We start from the raw sequence: 18,172 nt of genomic DNA, 5'->3' as shown, positions 1-18,172 counted from the left end.
GTTATCTCAAACCCTTATATATTGCTTTTCCTCTAAATTAACCAGTAGTATGTAAGCACTCAACAACATGGGAGGTTTGAAGTGCAGTGTTGTGGTCACAAGCCCTCCAAAGGCTGGGATGGAATCATCACAATGTGGAAGCATTTATTAGGGAGGCATCTCTTATTGTTGAGAATAATTGCATTTCAAGACAACAGTCTGGGAAGGTCTAAGGAAATGCTAACAGCAAAACTTGCTGAAACTGGATGATTCAAGTAGCTGACCCTGATGTCATTCTTGGTCTGGATTGCTCTTAGCTGCCTTTGAAGGGAGGGTGAGAAATGCCTGAGAACAATAATGCCAAAAGTCTCCATGGTATAAATGCATGAAAATGGAGGCAGATAAAGCTCTCTTATCAATGCTGTTGGCCATAGAAAAACCCAAACACCCAAACCCAACAAAACCACACTTGACTTTCCTACAAGTATGTTGTGACACAGTAATACCTTCTGAGGAGTTGGGTCATTTCTTTCAGGAGCACTCATTTTTTTTCACTGCAATCATTCAACAATCATTGCCCTGCAGTCAGAAATCAGACTTGTTCACAGCAAAGAGAAATAAGCTTAACACTGGTCTTACTGGAAAGACTGAAAAGTGAATGTGATGGCTAGCTATATCTGAATAGATCATTTATCACAAAACGGATTCTGTGAGAATTTTGCTGCCAAATCCCATTAGGAGAAAGCTGTAAATACTTAAAGACTTTGCAAGGTCTGGAAAAAGTAGGTCTTAGTAAGAATGAACAAATAGCTTGTGAAGGCAGTAAACCAGATCATCAGCATGAAACAGTGTTTAGAAAAGAACAAGAGGATGGGCCTTGCTATCTAAGTCTGTCTTCTAAAGTAGGACTGACATTCCAGCTTGGGGGAGAATGATTCAAAAGAACATAATTGATGTTGTCCAGAGTGGAGAAACACTTTCTGTGAGAAGATGAGATAGTGCCAGGTAATGAGGGAATTCTGAATACAGGGCTGGATTTGGAAGAATTTCTCTTGTCTCTGTATGCACTATGGGAAAAAGCTCTGACATGGTTGCTGCATGGTGAGTTGGATACTCACTGGAAGAAAGACACAGTCTTCTAGAAACAGGCTATTAGGTATGGCTGGTAGGTTTTCCAATAGTTTATTTTTTTTTTGTTTAAGTTGCCTCCATTTTTGGAAAAAGCTTGATTTTATATGTATTAAAGCATTTAGTAAGACAACATTTTCTTTCATGTTGTCAGTCCGTCAAACACAACTTCTCAAAAGTGGATGTTTACTCTAATTTACTTCCTTGGGGAAGAAGGAGTATAGAGAACTAAAGTCTCTAAATCCTAGAAAAGCCGGGTGGACAGAACAGAGAAATCAGCTCCTGGCTTTAATTGCAGTGACCATCTGGCAGTGGAGGTGTCATTTCCTAACGCAACAAACAGTTCTTACCAGATGCCGTATCACAGCCTGTTAGTTGGCATCATTCTTGCACAGAAAGAAGATTCACATCTGTGAGAACTTTTGACCCTTTAAAATATCCTCACATAAAGTGACAGGGAGTTCGGATTTTTCTTGGGAGAGTGAGAACAAGTCACTTTTCCCTTGAGTTGTTCCCTTCACGTGCTGCTGCTGACATTGTCTCTGCTGTTGTGAATGAGACCCCAAGAGCACCATCCCACTGGGCTTTTAACACTGTGTGAATAATTTTCTGCATTAAATAATTAAGCATAATAGCTAATTCAGTACTTCCCACACTGTTGCTCTGTGCAGTCATATCATTATTTTTGATCATTCATAATGGCATTAAAACCCTCAAGTGCCAGACTGAAAATAAATCTGTCACAATGTTGCAGTAATAGGCAAATTCTCTGGGTAGGTTTGCTGTGAAGGAAACGGTCCTTTCTCATTGAACATCTTATGCAGTTTCTTTGACCTTTTTTTTCTGGATTCTCCATTGATCCTTCAGCAGGCTGCAGGATTCATGTCACTTTGGCTGATGTGTGTTAGAAATGTCATGCATTCTATGCAGTAATATTTAGAGGAGCTATTTGTGGGCAAGGAACTGGTGGCTTCTTCCTTCAAGAAGAACATCCTGCAGCTAAACAATGAGTGTGATGTGGAAAGCACAGACCAAATTGCATTTTTATCCCTCACCGATTGCTTCTATCATGACACCAGACTTTTCCATAAAGTTTGTTCTGTTCACGTATTCCATTCTTGGTCTCTTCTGTGGGGACAGCAACAAACAAGCTGGCTGGGATCGACACTGCTAGTGCCCTTGTATGACAGATCTTCCAGGAAGAAATTGGAAAGAGACTACTATACTTCATGCTGGATGTCAACCAGTGTTCAGAAGGAAGACTTTGATGCCTTCTGGCCCAGAAGTATGGAAGACCTGAACAAGAGGTATGAGCTAGGCTTTACTGCAACCTTCCACCACCAGCATGGTTCCTTCTGTTACATTCACCTACCAAATGCTTTCACGCTGTAAGACTTGTTCGGGTGGAGTCACGCCTATGCCACAGAATCATAGAATCATAGAATGGCCTGGGTTGAAAAGGACCACAACGATCATCCAGTTCCAACCCCCCTGCTATGTGCAGGGTCGCCAACTACCAGACCAGGCTGCCCAGAGCCACATCCAGCCTGGCCTTGAATGCTTCAGGAATGGGGCATCCACAACTTCTCTGGGCAACCATAAGCGTATTCACAATAGGAAAACCTTATTCTGGCACTACTTTGCTTTACTTCAAAGTGCTGGGAATGACCAGACTTCCTCTCTCACACAAACTCAGGAACCGGAGAGGAAGTCAGTGAAATGTAGAAGTATCAAAGAGGATTCGCTGTACTTTCACATGATGGAGAAGGTAGTTTTTTTTCTTGTTGACACTTGTGGAAATTGTTACTAAAATGACCTAAACCTCAAGTGTTCTCCTATAGGTCTTTGTTTTCCATACTAAACTGGAGGATTTGCTTTTTAAAGCTCTACAGCTACATCAGGTGTACTGTTCAGCTTACTAGGTTAGTACAGTAAACAGGATGCAGTTCCTCTTTCTTTTTAATGTCACTTCTATGTCATACGTCTGCAGCAGACTCCTGAATATCTTCACTCTAAGGCCTGGAATAACAACAGCCATGTTTTGGCCCTGGACTTGTGGGATGCCCTTCCAAATTCTGCAGCTAAGTCTGAAAGCCAGCCTTATGTGAGAGTGGCATGGACAGCTGCAAAAGACTTGGTTAGCCTCTCTTTTCCCTTCTTTCTCTTAGATAAATGGAATTTCTCTCAATTCAAGCAAGCAGAATTGAGAAGCAGGTCTACCTGATGACCCTTTGTTCTTACCCTCTATATGAATATAGGGTAGAGACGACCTTACCTTCTAAGTACACATTAATTATAGAATCATGGCATCATAGAACGGTTTGGGTTGGAAGGGACCTTTAAGATCATCTAATTCCAACCCCCCTGCTATAGGCAGAGACACCTCCCTCTAGACCAGGTTGCTCAAAGCCCCATCCAGCCTGGTCTTGAATGCTTCCAAGGAGGGGGCATCCACAGCATCACTGAGCAACCTGTGCCAGTGTCTCACTACCCTCACGGTAAAGAATTTCTTCCTAATATCTAGTCTAAAATTATTATATTTTACTTTATTACATTTTTATTATTTATTTTTATATTCTATATTCTATTTTATATTATAAAGTTATTATTACAAATATTTCTTGACTTTACATCAAGGTCATCTAAACATGCTGTTTTAACATAGAATACTTTCAGTATTTGCTTTTGCAGAAAGGACTTAGAAAAGATTATCTTCCTCCCAGACCTGCAGACATGAAAGGCTTCACATGACACATATGCTATGCAAAATGCATGAAAATCCTGGCAGACAAGTAATCAGAGTGAAGAGAAAGCAGAGGAGTAACGAGGGATTGAGATTTTTCCCTTTTCTAGTGTATTTCCAAAACCCTTGGGCCTGAATCAGCAGTTTTATGAGAGCCTCAGACTGAATGCATACACTCAGTGCAGTGTCTGGCCATGCTCTTGAGAAATGTGAGGGATTTCTACTCATATGGCTGCAGGGCTTGTTGAAGCAGCTGACAGTAATTTCAGCTAGCTACTGGTGATATAAAAGATACAGTGGAATATTCAGTTTCTTCAGTCTTCACTCAGATAGGAGATGGGGTGAAAAAGGAAAGTATTTCTAGGGAAATGTGCTGATGTTAACCTTTTGCAACAGAGCTGAGATTATTCCAGAGAAGTGGGGGAATGCATCGCACCCAAATTTTACGGCAAGCTGTTTTGATAAAACAGTGCGCAGGAAGGCTCTTGTGGCTGAGATACTGATGTGTTTGAACATGGAGGCCTGGGATGTCTGCCAGGGAACTTCAATAAAATGTTGAAGCACAAAAAGTTGTTCATTAGCTTAAAAGCCATGCATTTTAATTCCCTTCTTCATTTTTTAGAAACAACTTCTTGTGCTCGTTTTTCCTTTCAGTTCTCTTTCTGTTCTTTTCCTTGCATCCATTTTTCCAATCCTTTAATACTTTCCTTTCTCTGGATCTTGGGTTTGTGTTTTTTCACATCAAGGTTTGGTTTCCCTCTTGTTTTCTTCCCAAACATAATTCTTCCTATTTATATTGTTCTCTCACATTCTTCAATTCATAGACTCTTACCTGACTATTTCTAGTTCTCTCCATGCTACTTCTTACCCAGCGTAATCATCTGAGATCACTTGTTCTGTTGAATCAAGTGCATTTTTTTTCCCAGCCACAGATCCAGAAACATATCCACTTTCTCTTCCCTTCTTTTGCCTTTTTATACACTTGTTCTCATCAAATGCAAAGTGGTGGTTGGAGACTGCACTTCCTATTGCATCTGGTAGATGCATCAGTCAGCAAACACTCCATGTCCAGATGCTGCCCCCACCCAAAATAGAAAGGATGGCACTGCAGTTGAGGATTTAAACTATTAGAAACCAATTATTTAGGCTAAGAAGCTGCCAAAGGCAGCAGAGAAAAATCTACAAATAGTCTTTTGATTGTGTAGCCCAGGTCCTTGAAAAGGAGGCAGCTGCCTGCACCACGGGCTCTGCAGGGCACTGACTCTGAGGCTGTGGACAGCCTGACAGAAATCAGGGCTTTATTCTTCCTACACATTTACACAACCTATACTACAAATTTATATCACTATTCTTCATCCTAGACCATGGGATTTTTAACCAAATATGATTCCTCTGTCTGTTGGGGGGACCTGCAGTGTTTTCAGCTGTGGGCAAAAGACCACTCTACTGTAATCAGGTTTCCTGACTTTTTTGTATTGATGCAGAACATCTTTGTCTTCTCTGTATAAGCTGGGAGAAATAAAATACTGTGATGAATGATGCCAGGGTAGCATTCTAAGCTACAGAGGTATTTCTGAAGGTACTAGAATGAAGAACTACAAAAAGCACTAGATTTCCAAAGCTAACTGATCTTGTCTCAATGGTGCAGGCGACAGATTGGATATAAATTTCAGTTGTTTGTGAAAATGCTGAAGCCTCTTTCCTGACCAAGAAATGACTGATCATTATCATGGTGAGAAAGAAGAATGCAAGTAGAATGAAGCAGGCAGTGTGACTTCAATAGAGACTGCCCAGAGATCTGTTTATAGGCATAAATATACCAGAAATGGAGTAGTAAAAAGGGAACAAAATCAGATGAGTCATTTTGCAGGTTTGAGAAGAGATATCACTGCATTAAATGCAGGATAAATGCTGAGTGATAGTGCTTAAAGAGGAATAAAGAGGGTAAATAATTCAGGGGAGAAAGAAACACTAAGGACGGGTAGATCCATCAGTAAATGCAGCCTAAGAAATAACTATGGGTGATACTGGTGACATCCACTACCCAGAGGGTCATAGCCCTTCCTGGGATCCTGTAGGAACTGGTGCTGTGGAACTTGTTTGAAATGGTACACAGAAGCCATTAAAGAATGGCAAGAATTCAGAGCAAAATAGCAGTGATAAATGAAGGACCGAACCAACTCTCTGAGGCAGATGGCATTGTGACTTGCTGCTCTACAAACAACATCCATAAACACTGAGAGGAGAAAGGTGTTGTCAGTGTTTGGCAAAGGGAATAGGCTTGTGATCTGTAGTCTCTCTGATAGTCATAATTCCTCAGAGGAAATCCCTTTCCACAAACACAGACCTGGATTTGACAAAATATATGATCACGTGCTTTACTTTATGCATGGGAGTAGTTCTGTTGACCTATCTGCCATACTTTGAGATGGCACATCTCAATTCACAACTCTCCAATTACAAGTCCTGATCTAGCTAATAAGAAGACACGTAAAATGTTTCCTGAAATGAATACTAGATGTTGTTCATCAGTAAAATAACTTATTCCAGGGGGCTGGAAAGATCTGAAATTCCTGGAGGAGAATCCATCCCCACATTAGCAGGTTTTGCAGAGCAGTTGGTCTTCATGGACTGCTCCTTGTGGGGACTTCTCTATGATGTGAGAACAGTGGTAACTGTGGGCACACAAGAGATCACGGCTCCTCTCATTCCCTTTAATAGCTTTCTCTGGAAAATGCACGACATAGCAGCAGCTTTTTCTGTGCAGGAACTGGAAAACAACTCAACAGATGGTCTGGAGAATTTATAAAATTAGAAAAACAAAGCAGCAAAAGGCATTGGCTCAACAGCACTACTTCTAGACTGTCTCTCTTTGACGCAGCTAGTCTTGAAGCAGTTTATGAGCTTCAGCCAAGACAAACAGTCAGGTCCATTTGGGAATTTTGCTTTGGAGCAGCACATTAATGCTCCTTAAAGAGATGCAGGGCATGTAGTGGATGTTTTCATTATCAGCAGTCCTAATCATCCCAAATCTTTCTTGCTCACTGTTAGCATACCCTCCTGCCAAGACTGCATCAAGCACAGATGAGCTGTCTTATACAGTGCTTATATTTATCCTGCAGGAAAAATAAACCCTGAGAGAATGGAACCTCTCCTCCAGACAGTGCACCATACAGAAACACATGGGCTCTCAGAGGTCTTGTCCCTGCCCAGGAGACACTACCTGTACCCATAAATGGTACACAGATGGTACATAGATGGACAGCTAACACAGTCCTCTTCTCTACAGCCTCCCCAGAGACTATGACCAAAACACTGATCCCTTGAGATGATCAACAAAAAAGAATCATACCAGGTAGCTTACCGACCAGATCAACCAATCTCAAAAGTAACAGTATGTTTAGTTGGGGTAAATCTCTGATCTAACACAAGTACTAGCTGTAGGGATGGATTATCCTGATTGATTCTTTGCAGTCAGGCAGGTCTGTCATCCTACTTAGTGTAGCATTTGCATTTTTTCACTTTTATTACCAAGAGCAAAAATAAGCGGGACAAATCTCCTCACAGAATAAGAGTGAAGAATTAAAAACTGGATATGGTAAAAAAAAAAAATCTGTTCAGTCTGAGACTGCTAACTCCTCCATTATTGCACTGGTAATATATAGGTAGCATTAGAGTGGCAAAAATTTTTACTTCAAATAATACTGTGCCACATCACTGTCTGCAGCAGGAATTCTGCATCTTAGGAATTTCAGCCTTCCCTCCAAAGCTGCTCTGCATGGCCATGTCCCCATGGTGACTTCTGTAAGGAGCTGGGTGGTAGCAGCTCTGAGCATCCCAGAGACCTCCCCCAGTTCTGTTAACAATTCTCTCCAGAGAAGCTACAAATAAATAGCACCTTGTTCTAGTTTGCACAGATGGAGAAAGCTGTGATGCTGTATTGCTGCTGCAGACCATTCATTCCAAGATGAGAGCTCTGTGGTAGCTGCTTCAAAGTTACAAATCAGCTATTGCACTGCTTACTGTAGTTGAAGGTTAGCTGCAGCATCAGCTGCTAGATTAAGCACTGCAAAATTGGAGAGACTAGAGTGAAATAGTGAATTTCACCCCCTTCAATTGTGTGCTCAGTTCTGTTCTGCCACTTTCTCCTGGGGGTTGCCACCAAGGTGAGGACACAACACCTTCAGCTACCTAAGTTTTTTGCTTTCTTGCTGTCAACTTTACTAATGACAAGCTCACAGTTCCTCTATTTTAGAGAACATATCAGATGGAAAAGAATGATGTTGGAGAACAAAATCAAAATGAGACGAAGCATCTTAAACAAAGGTTGTTTTGTGTTTAATTGCTATGAAAATGGCATTCAATTCTGCATTTCTGCATTCTAAAATTGCTGTTTCCTACCTGGGAAACACTAATATCACTTTGCATCTCATGTCTTTGTCTGTAAAACTGTTGGTAGTGAGTAAGAGATGGTGGCTGTGCTGTTCCCCTAGGTGACACAGTGAAATCCTTTTGGACTTTTTCAGCTGCTGTTACTGGGAATAATCTCCACCTGCAAATGTAGGTTGGTTGCTTTTATATCTTTCATTAAAGGAGAACACAAGATTGGGCCAAACAGAGGCTGGAACTAACAGTTTTCCCAATGGTGAAAGACTCCTACACGAGAACGTATTCTTGGCAAGTTCAAGTTCAATTCCAAATGTGCAGCCTAAAGATGAACAGACTATGCTACCTAGTGCTGGTCCACATCAGTCCAAATGGTCTTCTAGGAGAGGTAGTTTCCTTTTTTGAGTTGCAGGTTCAGTCAACATGGAGCACAGAATGAAGGTTAAATCTTTGTACTGGACTAACACTGACAAGTTACACAGAGCATTTTGATATTTCCAAATTTGAGTGACTGAACTCAACATAATCTGGTGAGAGTACAATGCTGGAGGCAAGCCATTGTGCTGTGCTAGTGATTTTTATGAGTTGATTCCTGTTCTTATTCCCTGTAAGTTCTGTGGTCCCATTTTAAATAATATTGTTTATTTTCCTGAAAGTGTTTAATTACACTATCAGTTTAAGACAGTTTAATTAGATAGATTTGAACTACTTTTGGCATACAGTCCAAGCTGGGATTTTAAACAGATTTATTACTTTCTATGGCTATTCCTTCAGGATGGGCAGGGCCCAGTCTGAACTTGGTGCCTGATGTTTAGTCATGAAGTCTTTATTAATATTCTACTATTCTGGTCACAAGGAAGACTTCTTTTATATTCTCACTTCTACTATACTGTAGTAGCTGGGAATTTAGATTGGAAATTACAGAATCATGGAAAACTGGGCTGAGAGAAATCCTGTAAAACTAGTCTACTGCCTTGTCCCATGGTAGACCGTACATTCCTAAACTGCTTCTAAGAAAAGGTTCATTTTACTTAATCTTAAAACTTCAAATGATGGAGATTCCACAATCTCTTTGGGGAATCTCTTACAGTGTTTTTCTGTCTGGAGGATGGGTTTGCCCTCAGCTGACTTTGCTTTATTCTTTGTTGTGCAGCAAAACTTGAAAAGGAGATTCAACACAGGAAAGTAAGACACAGGAAGTAGAAAGGACTTGCAACATCCACAAATCCAGCTCCTTACCGTTAGGGGCAACCATGTCAGATAAAACCTTTTCTGCGTACATACGGAGCTCAAGAGTTGAACTGACTGGACTTCTTCCCCAAATGCTCAAAACAAATTCTGCCAGAGAACCTCAACTTTCTCAAAGTTAAGAATCTCCCATAAAGTAGAACCATGAAATCAAAAGAGCGTTATAAAGTCTGTGAGATACACTTCTGGTATATTACATGCAGATAAAGATTTTACAAAGTGCTGAAAGATTTGGTGGCAAAATCTCAAAAGTGAAAGGTAGATCCCTCCTGAGAACTGAAATCCCTTCTGATACAGATGATGACACTTCTAAATTTCCCAATGTAGTGTTTGAGATCTCATGAAATAACAGCCCTTCACCAAGACAGCATGAGATGATCCTAACCTTCAACAGAAGTACATCTAAGAAAGGAGAATGATACTGGGTTCAGGAAGCAAACAAACATTGTGACTCTTCTAAAAAAAAATCGTGGAAAAAGCATTCCTAGAAGGAGAGAGGCCAGGTGGATTTAATGTCAACACAGAAATAACAAGAGAAAGCTATACTGAATTCAGTAGAATGGGAGAACAATGTTTCTGAGCTGAGGATGAAGATGTTAAGACCTGGGAGAAGGGTGTAACTTCAGTGAACTCCTGCATGTTTAACATGATGGACATCTTAGTCATAACTGGTGCCTCAGACAGCATTTGCCAACCCCTGTGTATTAAAGCATTCTGCAAGATGCAATTCCATGTACTAATGCATTGTTGAAAATATAAAAAAAAAGGCATGAGTTGCCTGTCTGTGTTTAGGTATCTTCATTACTCTCCTTATGATGTGCCACTGAATTTAAACCCTAAAAAGAGACTCAATTAATTTTAAATTATGAAGGTTGATCTGAAAGGAATGCCTCCTATCTTATTACGTTGGCCCATGACTTCAGAGGTGGATGTTGGCGGTACGGCAGTGGAGGTCAGGCCTTCTCACAAATATTCCATTACATTTTGTTGCTGTGTGACAGATGGTAGCTGAGGGGCAGTCTGACAAAATGGTGCCTGATATGGAAGTGTGCTTGAAGAAAAGCTGTGTAATTAAATGCCTTCACCCAGAAAAAAACCCACCCATTGACATTCATCAACGCTTGCTGAATGTTTATGGAGACCAAATAGTGGATGTTGGCACGGTGAGGTGGTGGGTGGTGCATTTCAGCAGTGGCAACAGTGTCAGAAGGTCACCTCTGCTGGTGCAGATTTTTATGAGTTTGGCATTCAGGCTTTTGTCCATTACTGGTGAAAATGCATAGCTAATAATGGCGACTTTTTTTTTGCAAAACAGTCTTTAGTAGCTGAGAATTTTCTCTATTAACTGGCATTATTGTCCTCTTTGTATCTGTTATAGTTTCCATGAAAATAGATAGGAGTCATTACTTTCAGAGCGATCTACATATGTGAGGTCAGAAACTTTGTCCTTTGAGCTGTGACAACTGACTTGGAAGAGTTTGTATCTTACTCTATGATACAACTATACTAGCAGAATGTCATGGCCCAATGGATTGGACAACCCCTTCAGACAGCATCTGCTGAGGTACTGAATACTATCAATGAAGTCTTAAATTCCAGACTAAATTAAGCCAAACTAGCACTGAACCACAGTCTTCCCAGAAGAAACATTTTTTTCCTAAGGTTCATAACTTAAAATGAGTCATACTTGATTAACTTTACTTGGGCCAGGAGACTAATCATGGGATGCTATTTCTATTCCATTTTAGCAAAGTCACAGCAAGCATCAGAATGACGTTCAGCATGGAATATATTATAGCCTTGACATAGTATCACCAGTATACCATAATGAAAACAGAACTAGGAACCTTCTCTATTAGCAGAAGTTGCTGTTTTTTCTTATTTTCTTATTATTATGTTTTAATATTTGGCATGTCTACTCTCCAGTGAAAAAGTTATTAAATACATGTGAGACTCCAATCCAGAGAGCAACTGTCCTGCTCAGTTCTTGGTGGGGTAATAGATCGGAGAGTTTCACCTCCTCCTTCTCCTCACAGCTGCCCCGCACACATGCACACACACACAGAGGCCAGGAAAATCTACACCTATAGCACCTACCTTGGGTTTGAAGGCAATTAACTTCAGGACCATCTCGACAGTGAAGAGCCCAGTGAAAAGCATGTTGAGGATGTTCATGGCTTCCTTGAACATGCAGCTCTGACCGTAGTGCTGAAAAACATCATCCCGGCAGCAGTGAGGAATGGACATACCAGCTAGTCATGTACATGCATGGCTACTGCTAATCTTCCTCCATATCAGAGTTCTTGAAAGGAAATCCCGGTATGCTCCATTTAAGAAAGATGTATAATTCCCATCTCCCTTCAAACATAAGCATTTCCATACCTCTAGCCATTTTTGCCATCTGACTCCGAATCTCATCTCTTTTCAAAAATGTCACTTATCACTCCAATTGAGGGCTCATTATAAATCTGCACACATGGTGCAAGCAGTTTGCAGTTGTGTTTATCTCACCTTTCTCTAAGACTTGGGTCACTTTTTTTGTTTGATTGCTGTTGTGTTGTGAATGGACGTTTCACTGCACCGTTCATAATGATACCAAGCCATTCCCCAAGTAATTGCACTTAATTCAGGACTCTACAAATACATGAGCAGCTCAAATCATATCTTTCCAAAATACATTATCTTGCATTTGTCAATTTTGAATTAAATTTGCAATCATGCTGGCTATTCACTTAACTTTATTAAGATCTTATGAAGTTACTCTCTGTCATCTATTGATTAATTCATATACTGTCTCCTGCAGATTTTGCCACCTCACTTTCCATATCCCTATTTCCAGATCTTTACTCTTGGGACTGATTGCCTTGCTCAAAGGTTGTCTTTCAGTGCATGTTCCTCTGTTGTTGCTTAATTTTGATAATTTTAACAACTTGGGCTGAATTCTCATATTCTGCAATAGCTGAGGGTGACTTTTTTTGAAAGGAATTTCTGTTAAAATAATTCAGCTGCCAATGAAGGACAGGCCAGGGAAAAAGTACATTGTTGAGGCATTTTCAGAATTTATTGTGACATTTCCCTCGTGAGATTCTAGTATCTTTAGGACTTAAAAACTTGGAATTTTACTGGAATGTGGCTTTTGTGTCAGCTGTTCCTTACGAAGTTTGACAAAATATGACCATAAGCTTTTGAAAAACTACATTTTCATTAGGATGAGTATAGGCTTCCTAGAATCTCCAGAGATGCTGTCCTGTCTGCAGGCTCACAAACATCTCACAGCTTCTAGCTCCGTCTGCCCTTTCTGTCCACCAATGTTTCAGCAACTGAGCATGCTCCAGAACTTGAGAACGAACATAATAGTCCTCTGTTGCTTCATGACACAGCAAAGCAGTAGACCCTACAGATGAGAGCAGAGAGGAACCAACTCAAAATGAAAAGGGAGGCAAGAGAGATCTTAAGAGTTGAAGGAATGAGCCAGAAAAGGGCAGACTTCAAGAAATGTACAGAACAGACAGTCTCTCTCTTAAGCCTCATTCTCTGACTAAAATTAATACGGAAATTTTTTTGTTAACTGACCACTTTGTTATGTCTTCTTCCTCTTCCTTGCTCTTACACCTACACATATTTCACTATTACTTTTATTTGCCCTTCTTGGAGATCTAGCTTTGGATATCTCTTTGGAGGACGGGCAACCTGGTCTAGTGGTTGGCAACTCTGCACATAGCAGGGGGTTGAAACTAGATGATCATTCTGGTCCTTTTCAACCTAGGCCATTCTATGATTCTATGATTCTATGATGGCAACTAACACTAGTTTTTGAAAAACCTCAAGCATTAAGGAAAATTCTCAATGTAGTGATAGTAGCACCACTAGTGAAGTGAGCTAGCACTCATCTATCAACAATATTTTAGGTAGAATTGATCCCAATTTGCTGTGATGGATAAAAGAATACAGCCTCTTGGGGTTCTTTCTAAAGAAATTTCTATGATTCTTAACACAGAACAAAGTAGATACCAGGGATCTCCTATGCTCTACTCCCACTTTCATAGAACCATAGAATCATTAAGGTTGGAAAAGACCATTAAGATCAACTATTACAACCATCAACCCATCCCCACCATGCCCATGAACCACATCCCTCAGTTCCACATCCACACAGTTCCTGAACACTTCCAGGGACGGTGAGTCTGTCGTCCCCCCCCCCCGCCTTCTTGGCACCGTTGGCAGCCTGTTACAATTCTCTTTCTGAGAAGAAATATGTCCTTCCTGGAGCCCTTTGCCCTTCAGGACTGTCACACAAGGGACTCTCCCAACCAATGTCCTGAACAGTCTTCCCTCCAGAAGTTCAACACAGCAGTTTTGCTGACTCCTTTCCTGACTTAACCAAGAACAGAGAACTCTATCACTTCGTGGTTACTACACACAAAATAGCTTCCGACAACTACATATATCAATCCTTCTCTGTAAACAGCAGATCTAGAGAGATGCCTTCCCTGGTAGGCTTTCTTACCAGCTGTGTCAGGAAGTTATCTTCCACACACACCAGTAATCTCTTAGACTGTTTCTTTTCTGCTGTATTGTATTTCCAGCAAATGTCTGATAAGTGGAAGTCCCCAATGATAATAAGGGCTACTGCTTGCATGACTTGTGTCAGTTGCTTGTCAAATACTTTATCCTGGTTGGGTGGTCTATAATAGACTCCCACTGGGAAATTAGCTTTGTTGGCCTTCCTCCTTCCATGTACAGATTCAACCTAATAATTAGCAGCACTGAGCTCTACAACATCAAAAGAATACCTGACATACACAGCCCTGATTGCTTTGTTTACCAACCTATTTGCACCCTATTTTTTAACATAGGAAAGGCCAAAACTGAAAATTCATATCTCAGGTGATTTTGACAGTTCAAGGTTTATTCTTGCACTTCATAGAATACAAGTCAGAACTGAGAAATCACTTGCATTGTACAATTCCTTTAATAATGTTCCTCTCCCACTCTCCCTCAACTCATGATGTGAAAGCAAAAGTAGGTCTCAATCTCTGTAATTTCTACATTTTCCCCAACAAAGTCTAACAATTCATCACCTATGAGGATTTCTATTTGCTTACTTACTTGCATGGCCAGACAGATGGTGTTCAGCAGGATCAAAACGAACATCAGGTATTCAAAATAGGTGGAGTTGACCACATACCAAACTTTGTACTGGTACTGATTTTTTGGGATGTATCTCCGCAGGGGCCGGGCCTTCAGGGCATACTCTACGCACTGGCGCTGTGAAAGAGATATGATATGTTTGAAAATCAAAAACAGAATACAAGGTTGATTAGCTACTTCCAGATATTATAAAAGCACAATGTGTTTCAATCTATTTTCTTAAATTACTGCTTAGAACAAGAATTTCTTTTAGGTCGTACAGAGAAAGTGTATGTTCTACCTGTTTTAGACATCCATATGTATTTTCTTTGGACAGAGAACACTCATCTAATCGCACTGAGCCAAATGGCACAGCACACATTTTAAAGTAAATATTTTCATTTGTGCAAATCTTGCAGATTCATCTTGTTTGCATTTTCACATGTTACTCTCTGTATATATTTCTCTCTTAAATTCTTATTGTCCATGCATTTCTATCTTTAGAGGCAGTAAGTGGTCATGAATTACCTGGTTCTTGTCCAGCTCACAGTTCTTGTATTCTTGTTCTCCTTGTTCCTGAAATGTGACGATGACGAAACCAACGAAGATGTTCATCATGAAGAAAGCAATGATGATGATGTAGATAATAAAGAAGATGGAGATCTCAACCCTGTGATTATAGATGGGTCCCACATCCTCCATGTGGGAATCAATGGACCTATACAGCAACCTGGAAGCAAACAGGAGCCCAATGCAGAGAAAATCTGCAGCTGTCATGAGGCCTTATAGGTGATATTATAAAACTCATCTGTGCATTTTTTTCTACTTGTATCAAAATTACTTCATTCATAGATGCACTGATTTGCACTGATTTGAGTATAAACTCTTGCAAAAAAGAGGACACAACTTTTATTAACTTAATACACTTGAATCTGGTCAGGGTCAAGGGTAAACTGTATTTCTAGTTGAACAATAAAAACTTAACAACAAGCATGCCCTTCAGTTAACAGAAGAGTCCATGTTGTTGGGAACTGAGTTTCGTGAGAAAAAAGGATCTCAACACTTTAACATTTGTTAGTGCTGCTGTTGGCATCACCTGGTGACACAGTTCAGGGACAAACCCAGGATACCCTAGCAAACCTATGTCAGTCTGACTGAGTGAAACCAAGGGTATCCTTGGTCTCTGTGACATAGACAGGACAGCCTGGTGAGTTATCTTGTGTCTATCTGTATTGCCAGCATTGGTGGATTTCATAATGGCCCACTGGCTCCATAGGAAACTTTTAACATTTACCAGTATTGACAAGTGCCTGACAGGCATTTTTATCCCTTTGTATACACAGTATTTGTAACAATTATTGCTACTATTGCTGCTGTTGGCAATAATTTCTTAAGAGCTACAGACAGCGCTGTAAGCTGTTAACAAGCACAAGAACTGCAGTTCATGCAGGTCCTGAGGAATTTACAAAGCTCATAATACTACAATGACTGCTGCTACTATTGCTACATTTAATACTCTAAAATTTTTAAATACTTAGAATGGGAAAGAGAGTTCTCTACATTTGAATTTTCTCTTTTGAAATGAATGAGGACATTAGTAGTGAAGCATTGGACCAAGAAGCACTCACTCTGGCCAGCCCTCGAAGGTTGAGACAGTGAAGAGGGCCATCATGGCAGTCAAGACATTGTCGAAGTCAAACTTGCTGTTCTCCCAGCTCCGGGGCTGGATCATTGGCTGACTGACCTCACCATCCTTGTATGTGATGTAGTATCCTCTGTGGGTGGAAAGGAGAAAGAGAACATGTCAGAACTGCACTTCTGGTACCTGACCCTGAGAGCAGGTGGCAAGTGAAAGTGGCTAAGTGGGAAAGGTCAGACTCACCTGCATTCTGCTTCAGTCTGCTTGGAGCTGTCAGTGCAGCTGTAGAGTTTGCCCTTGAAGAAGAAGAAAGAGGAATGAAGCTTCCCTTCCTAACAGTGGAAGGGATAGGGTTGATCATATACCAGGGAGGCTTGCTTAACTGCTATGGGTATGTTTACATGCTCTTTTACAGGCAGATGTGAATGAACTAGACCAAGAGTTGCCTTTGTCTGGGTACCTCAGAGCACAGACTTTCATTGGCTTGCACAGTGCTCTTTGTGTATCCTGAGGTACGTTGCTGCTGAACACTGATTGTCAGAAGGGTGGAGAAGGGCAAAGAAATAAAAGTAGACCTAAAGAACAGAATGAGTAATCTCCAGTGATTACCACTGGATGCATGCCCACTCTTCTGTAAAATGTAATGTAGACAGCCTGCAATTACCAGTCCTTTAGAAAAGCCCCTTTCACCTCTGTCACTAAGTCATGCCACAAGCAATTTGGAGAATAGGGTTACTGATGATTTCTTAAATTACAGATGAGTTGCAACAGTTCTGAATTTGATCGATCCAGTTTTAGTAACTCCTGGTAGTAGGAGACCAAGTAATACTGACAGTGCCCCACATTCTATCTCACATGGAAAGATTCCATCTCCCCTTCCTCAGGGTTTTTCATGATATTTTTCTTCCCACCCGAGAAAACAGCTCAGTGCAATGGACGAATGAATGGGTCAAATAGTTTTACCTTAAACAACTGAACTCCAATGCAGGCAAACATGAACTGCAGCAAAGTGGTGACAATCACAATGTTTCCGATGGTTCGGATGGCAACAAACACACACTGGACTACATGCTGCAAATGGAAGATAGGAACAAAAGTAACTTGTAGGACTGTTCTGAGTTGCTATGGTTACAAATGAAGCCCAAGACTGTAACAACAAATACAAGAATTTCATTTAGCCACTGCCCACTAAGTAATGTCTCAGGAAAAGGGAGAGAAAACCAGTGTGTAACTTTTATCACCGTACTCTTCAAAGCAGGCAGAAAGAGTCAGGAAAATACCAGAGCTCAACTCTATGAAATGTCTGGCAGCACAACCTTACATAGTTGGGCACTCACCAGCCCACATGAAGAAATTTAACTAATAGAGCAAGGCTTGTGAGCCCATCTGCAACCCTATAGAAAATGACATAATTTAACATTAGTGGTGATGCTTAAACACTATTTGAAATGTCACAAAAGTCCTTGTAGCCTGAAATAACTTGAATAGATAATTTGCAGAAGACATTGGGATTCTTCTAACCTTTAGTCCTTTGGCTCTGTTGATGGCCCTCAGTGGTCTAAGCACTCGCAGAACACGCAAAATCTTCACCACATTGATGGCACTGGATCTGTAAGAAAGTATTGGGAAGTTTGAGAGAGACAAAAATATAGTGAGTTTGCTGCAAGGACTGATAGATCTCACCCACTTTCTTGTTTGAAATCCTACATAGCCTTAGACAGGTTGGACAACTACAATCAATTATTTGCTACTTGCTGTGGCACCTCAGGGGTAAGAAAATCATTCTTGCATCACCTTCATAGGTCTTGCTTCCTGATCTGGGCAGCCTCAGTATACATTCTCCTGACTTTCACCAGCTATGCTATGTTAATGAAAGGAATGGAATATGGACAGGGATTCTCTGCAGCTATCTAATGGAA

At 40.7% G+C, this 18,172-nt stretch overlaps 1 protein-coding gene across 17 annotated transcripts in view; it reads right to left on the bottom strand.

Moving 5' to 3' along the window:
• The window catches only part of CACNA1C (calcium voltage-gated channel subunit alpha1 C), a 479,128-nt gene that overhangs the window by 61,864 nt on the left and 399,092 nt on the right, over positions 1-18,172 (bottom strand). For all 17 annotated transcript variants that reach the window (XM_048945500.1, XM_048945488.1, XM_048945383.1 and 14 more), the window contains 7 exons: positions 17,775-17,862; positions 17,217-17,324; positions 16,497-16,549; positions 16,243-16,389; positions 15,143-15,344; positions 14,594-14,752; positions 11,582-11,692 (listed from right to left, as the gene is read on the bottom strand). In XM_048945500.1, coding sequence (XP_048801457.1) covers positions 11,582-11,692; positions 14,594-14,752; positions 15,143-15,344; positions 16,243-16,389; positions 16,497-16,549; positions 17,217-17,324; positions 17,775-17,862 — 868 coding nt within the window. The remainder of the gene's footprint in view (positions 1-11,581; positions 11,693-14,593; positions 14,753-15,142; positions 15,345-16,242; positions 16,390-16,496; positions 16,550-17,216; positions 17,325-17,774; positions 17,863-18,172) is intronic.

The sequence above is a fragment of the Lagopus muta genome, chromosome 1 (assembly GCF_023343835.1).
Source record: "Lagopus muta isolate bLagMut1 chromosome 1, bLagMut1 primary, whole genome shotgun sequence".
In the NCBI taxonomy this organism is placed as follows: Eukaryota; Metazoa; Chordata; class Aves; order Galliformes; family Phasianidae; genus Lagopus; species Lagopus muta.
This window is presented reverse-complemented; position numbering and strand designations above follow the sequence as displayed.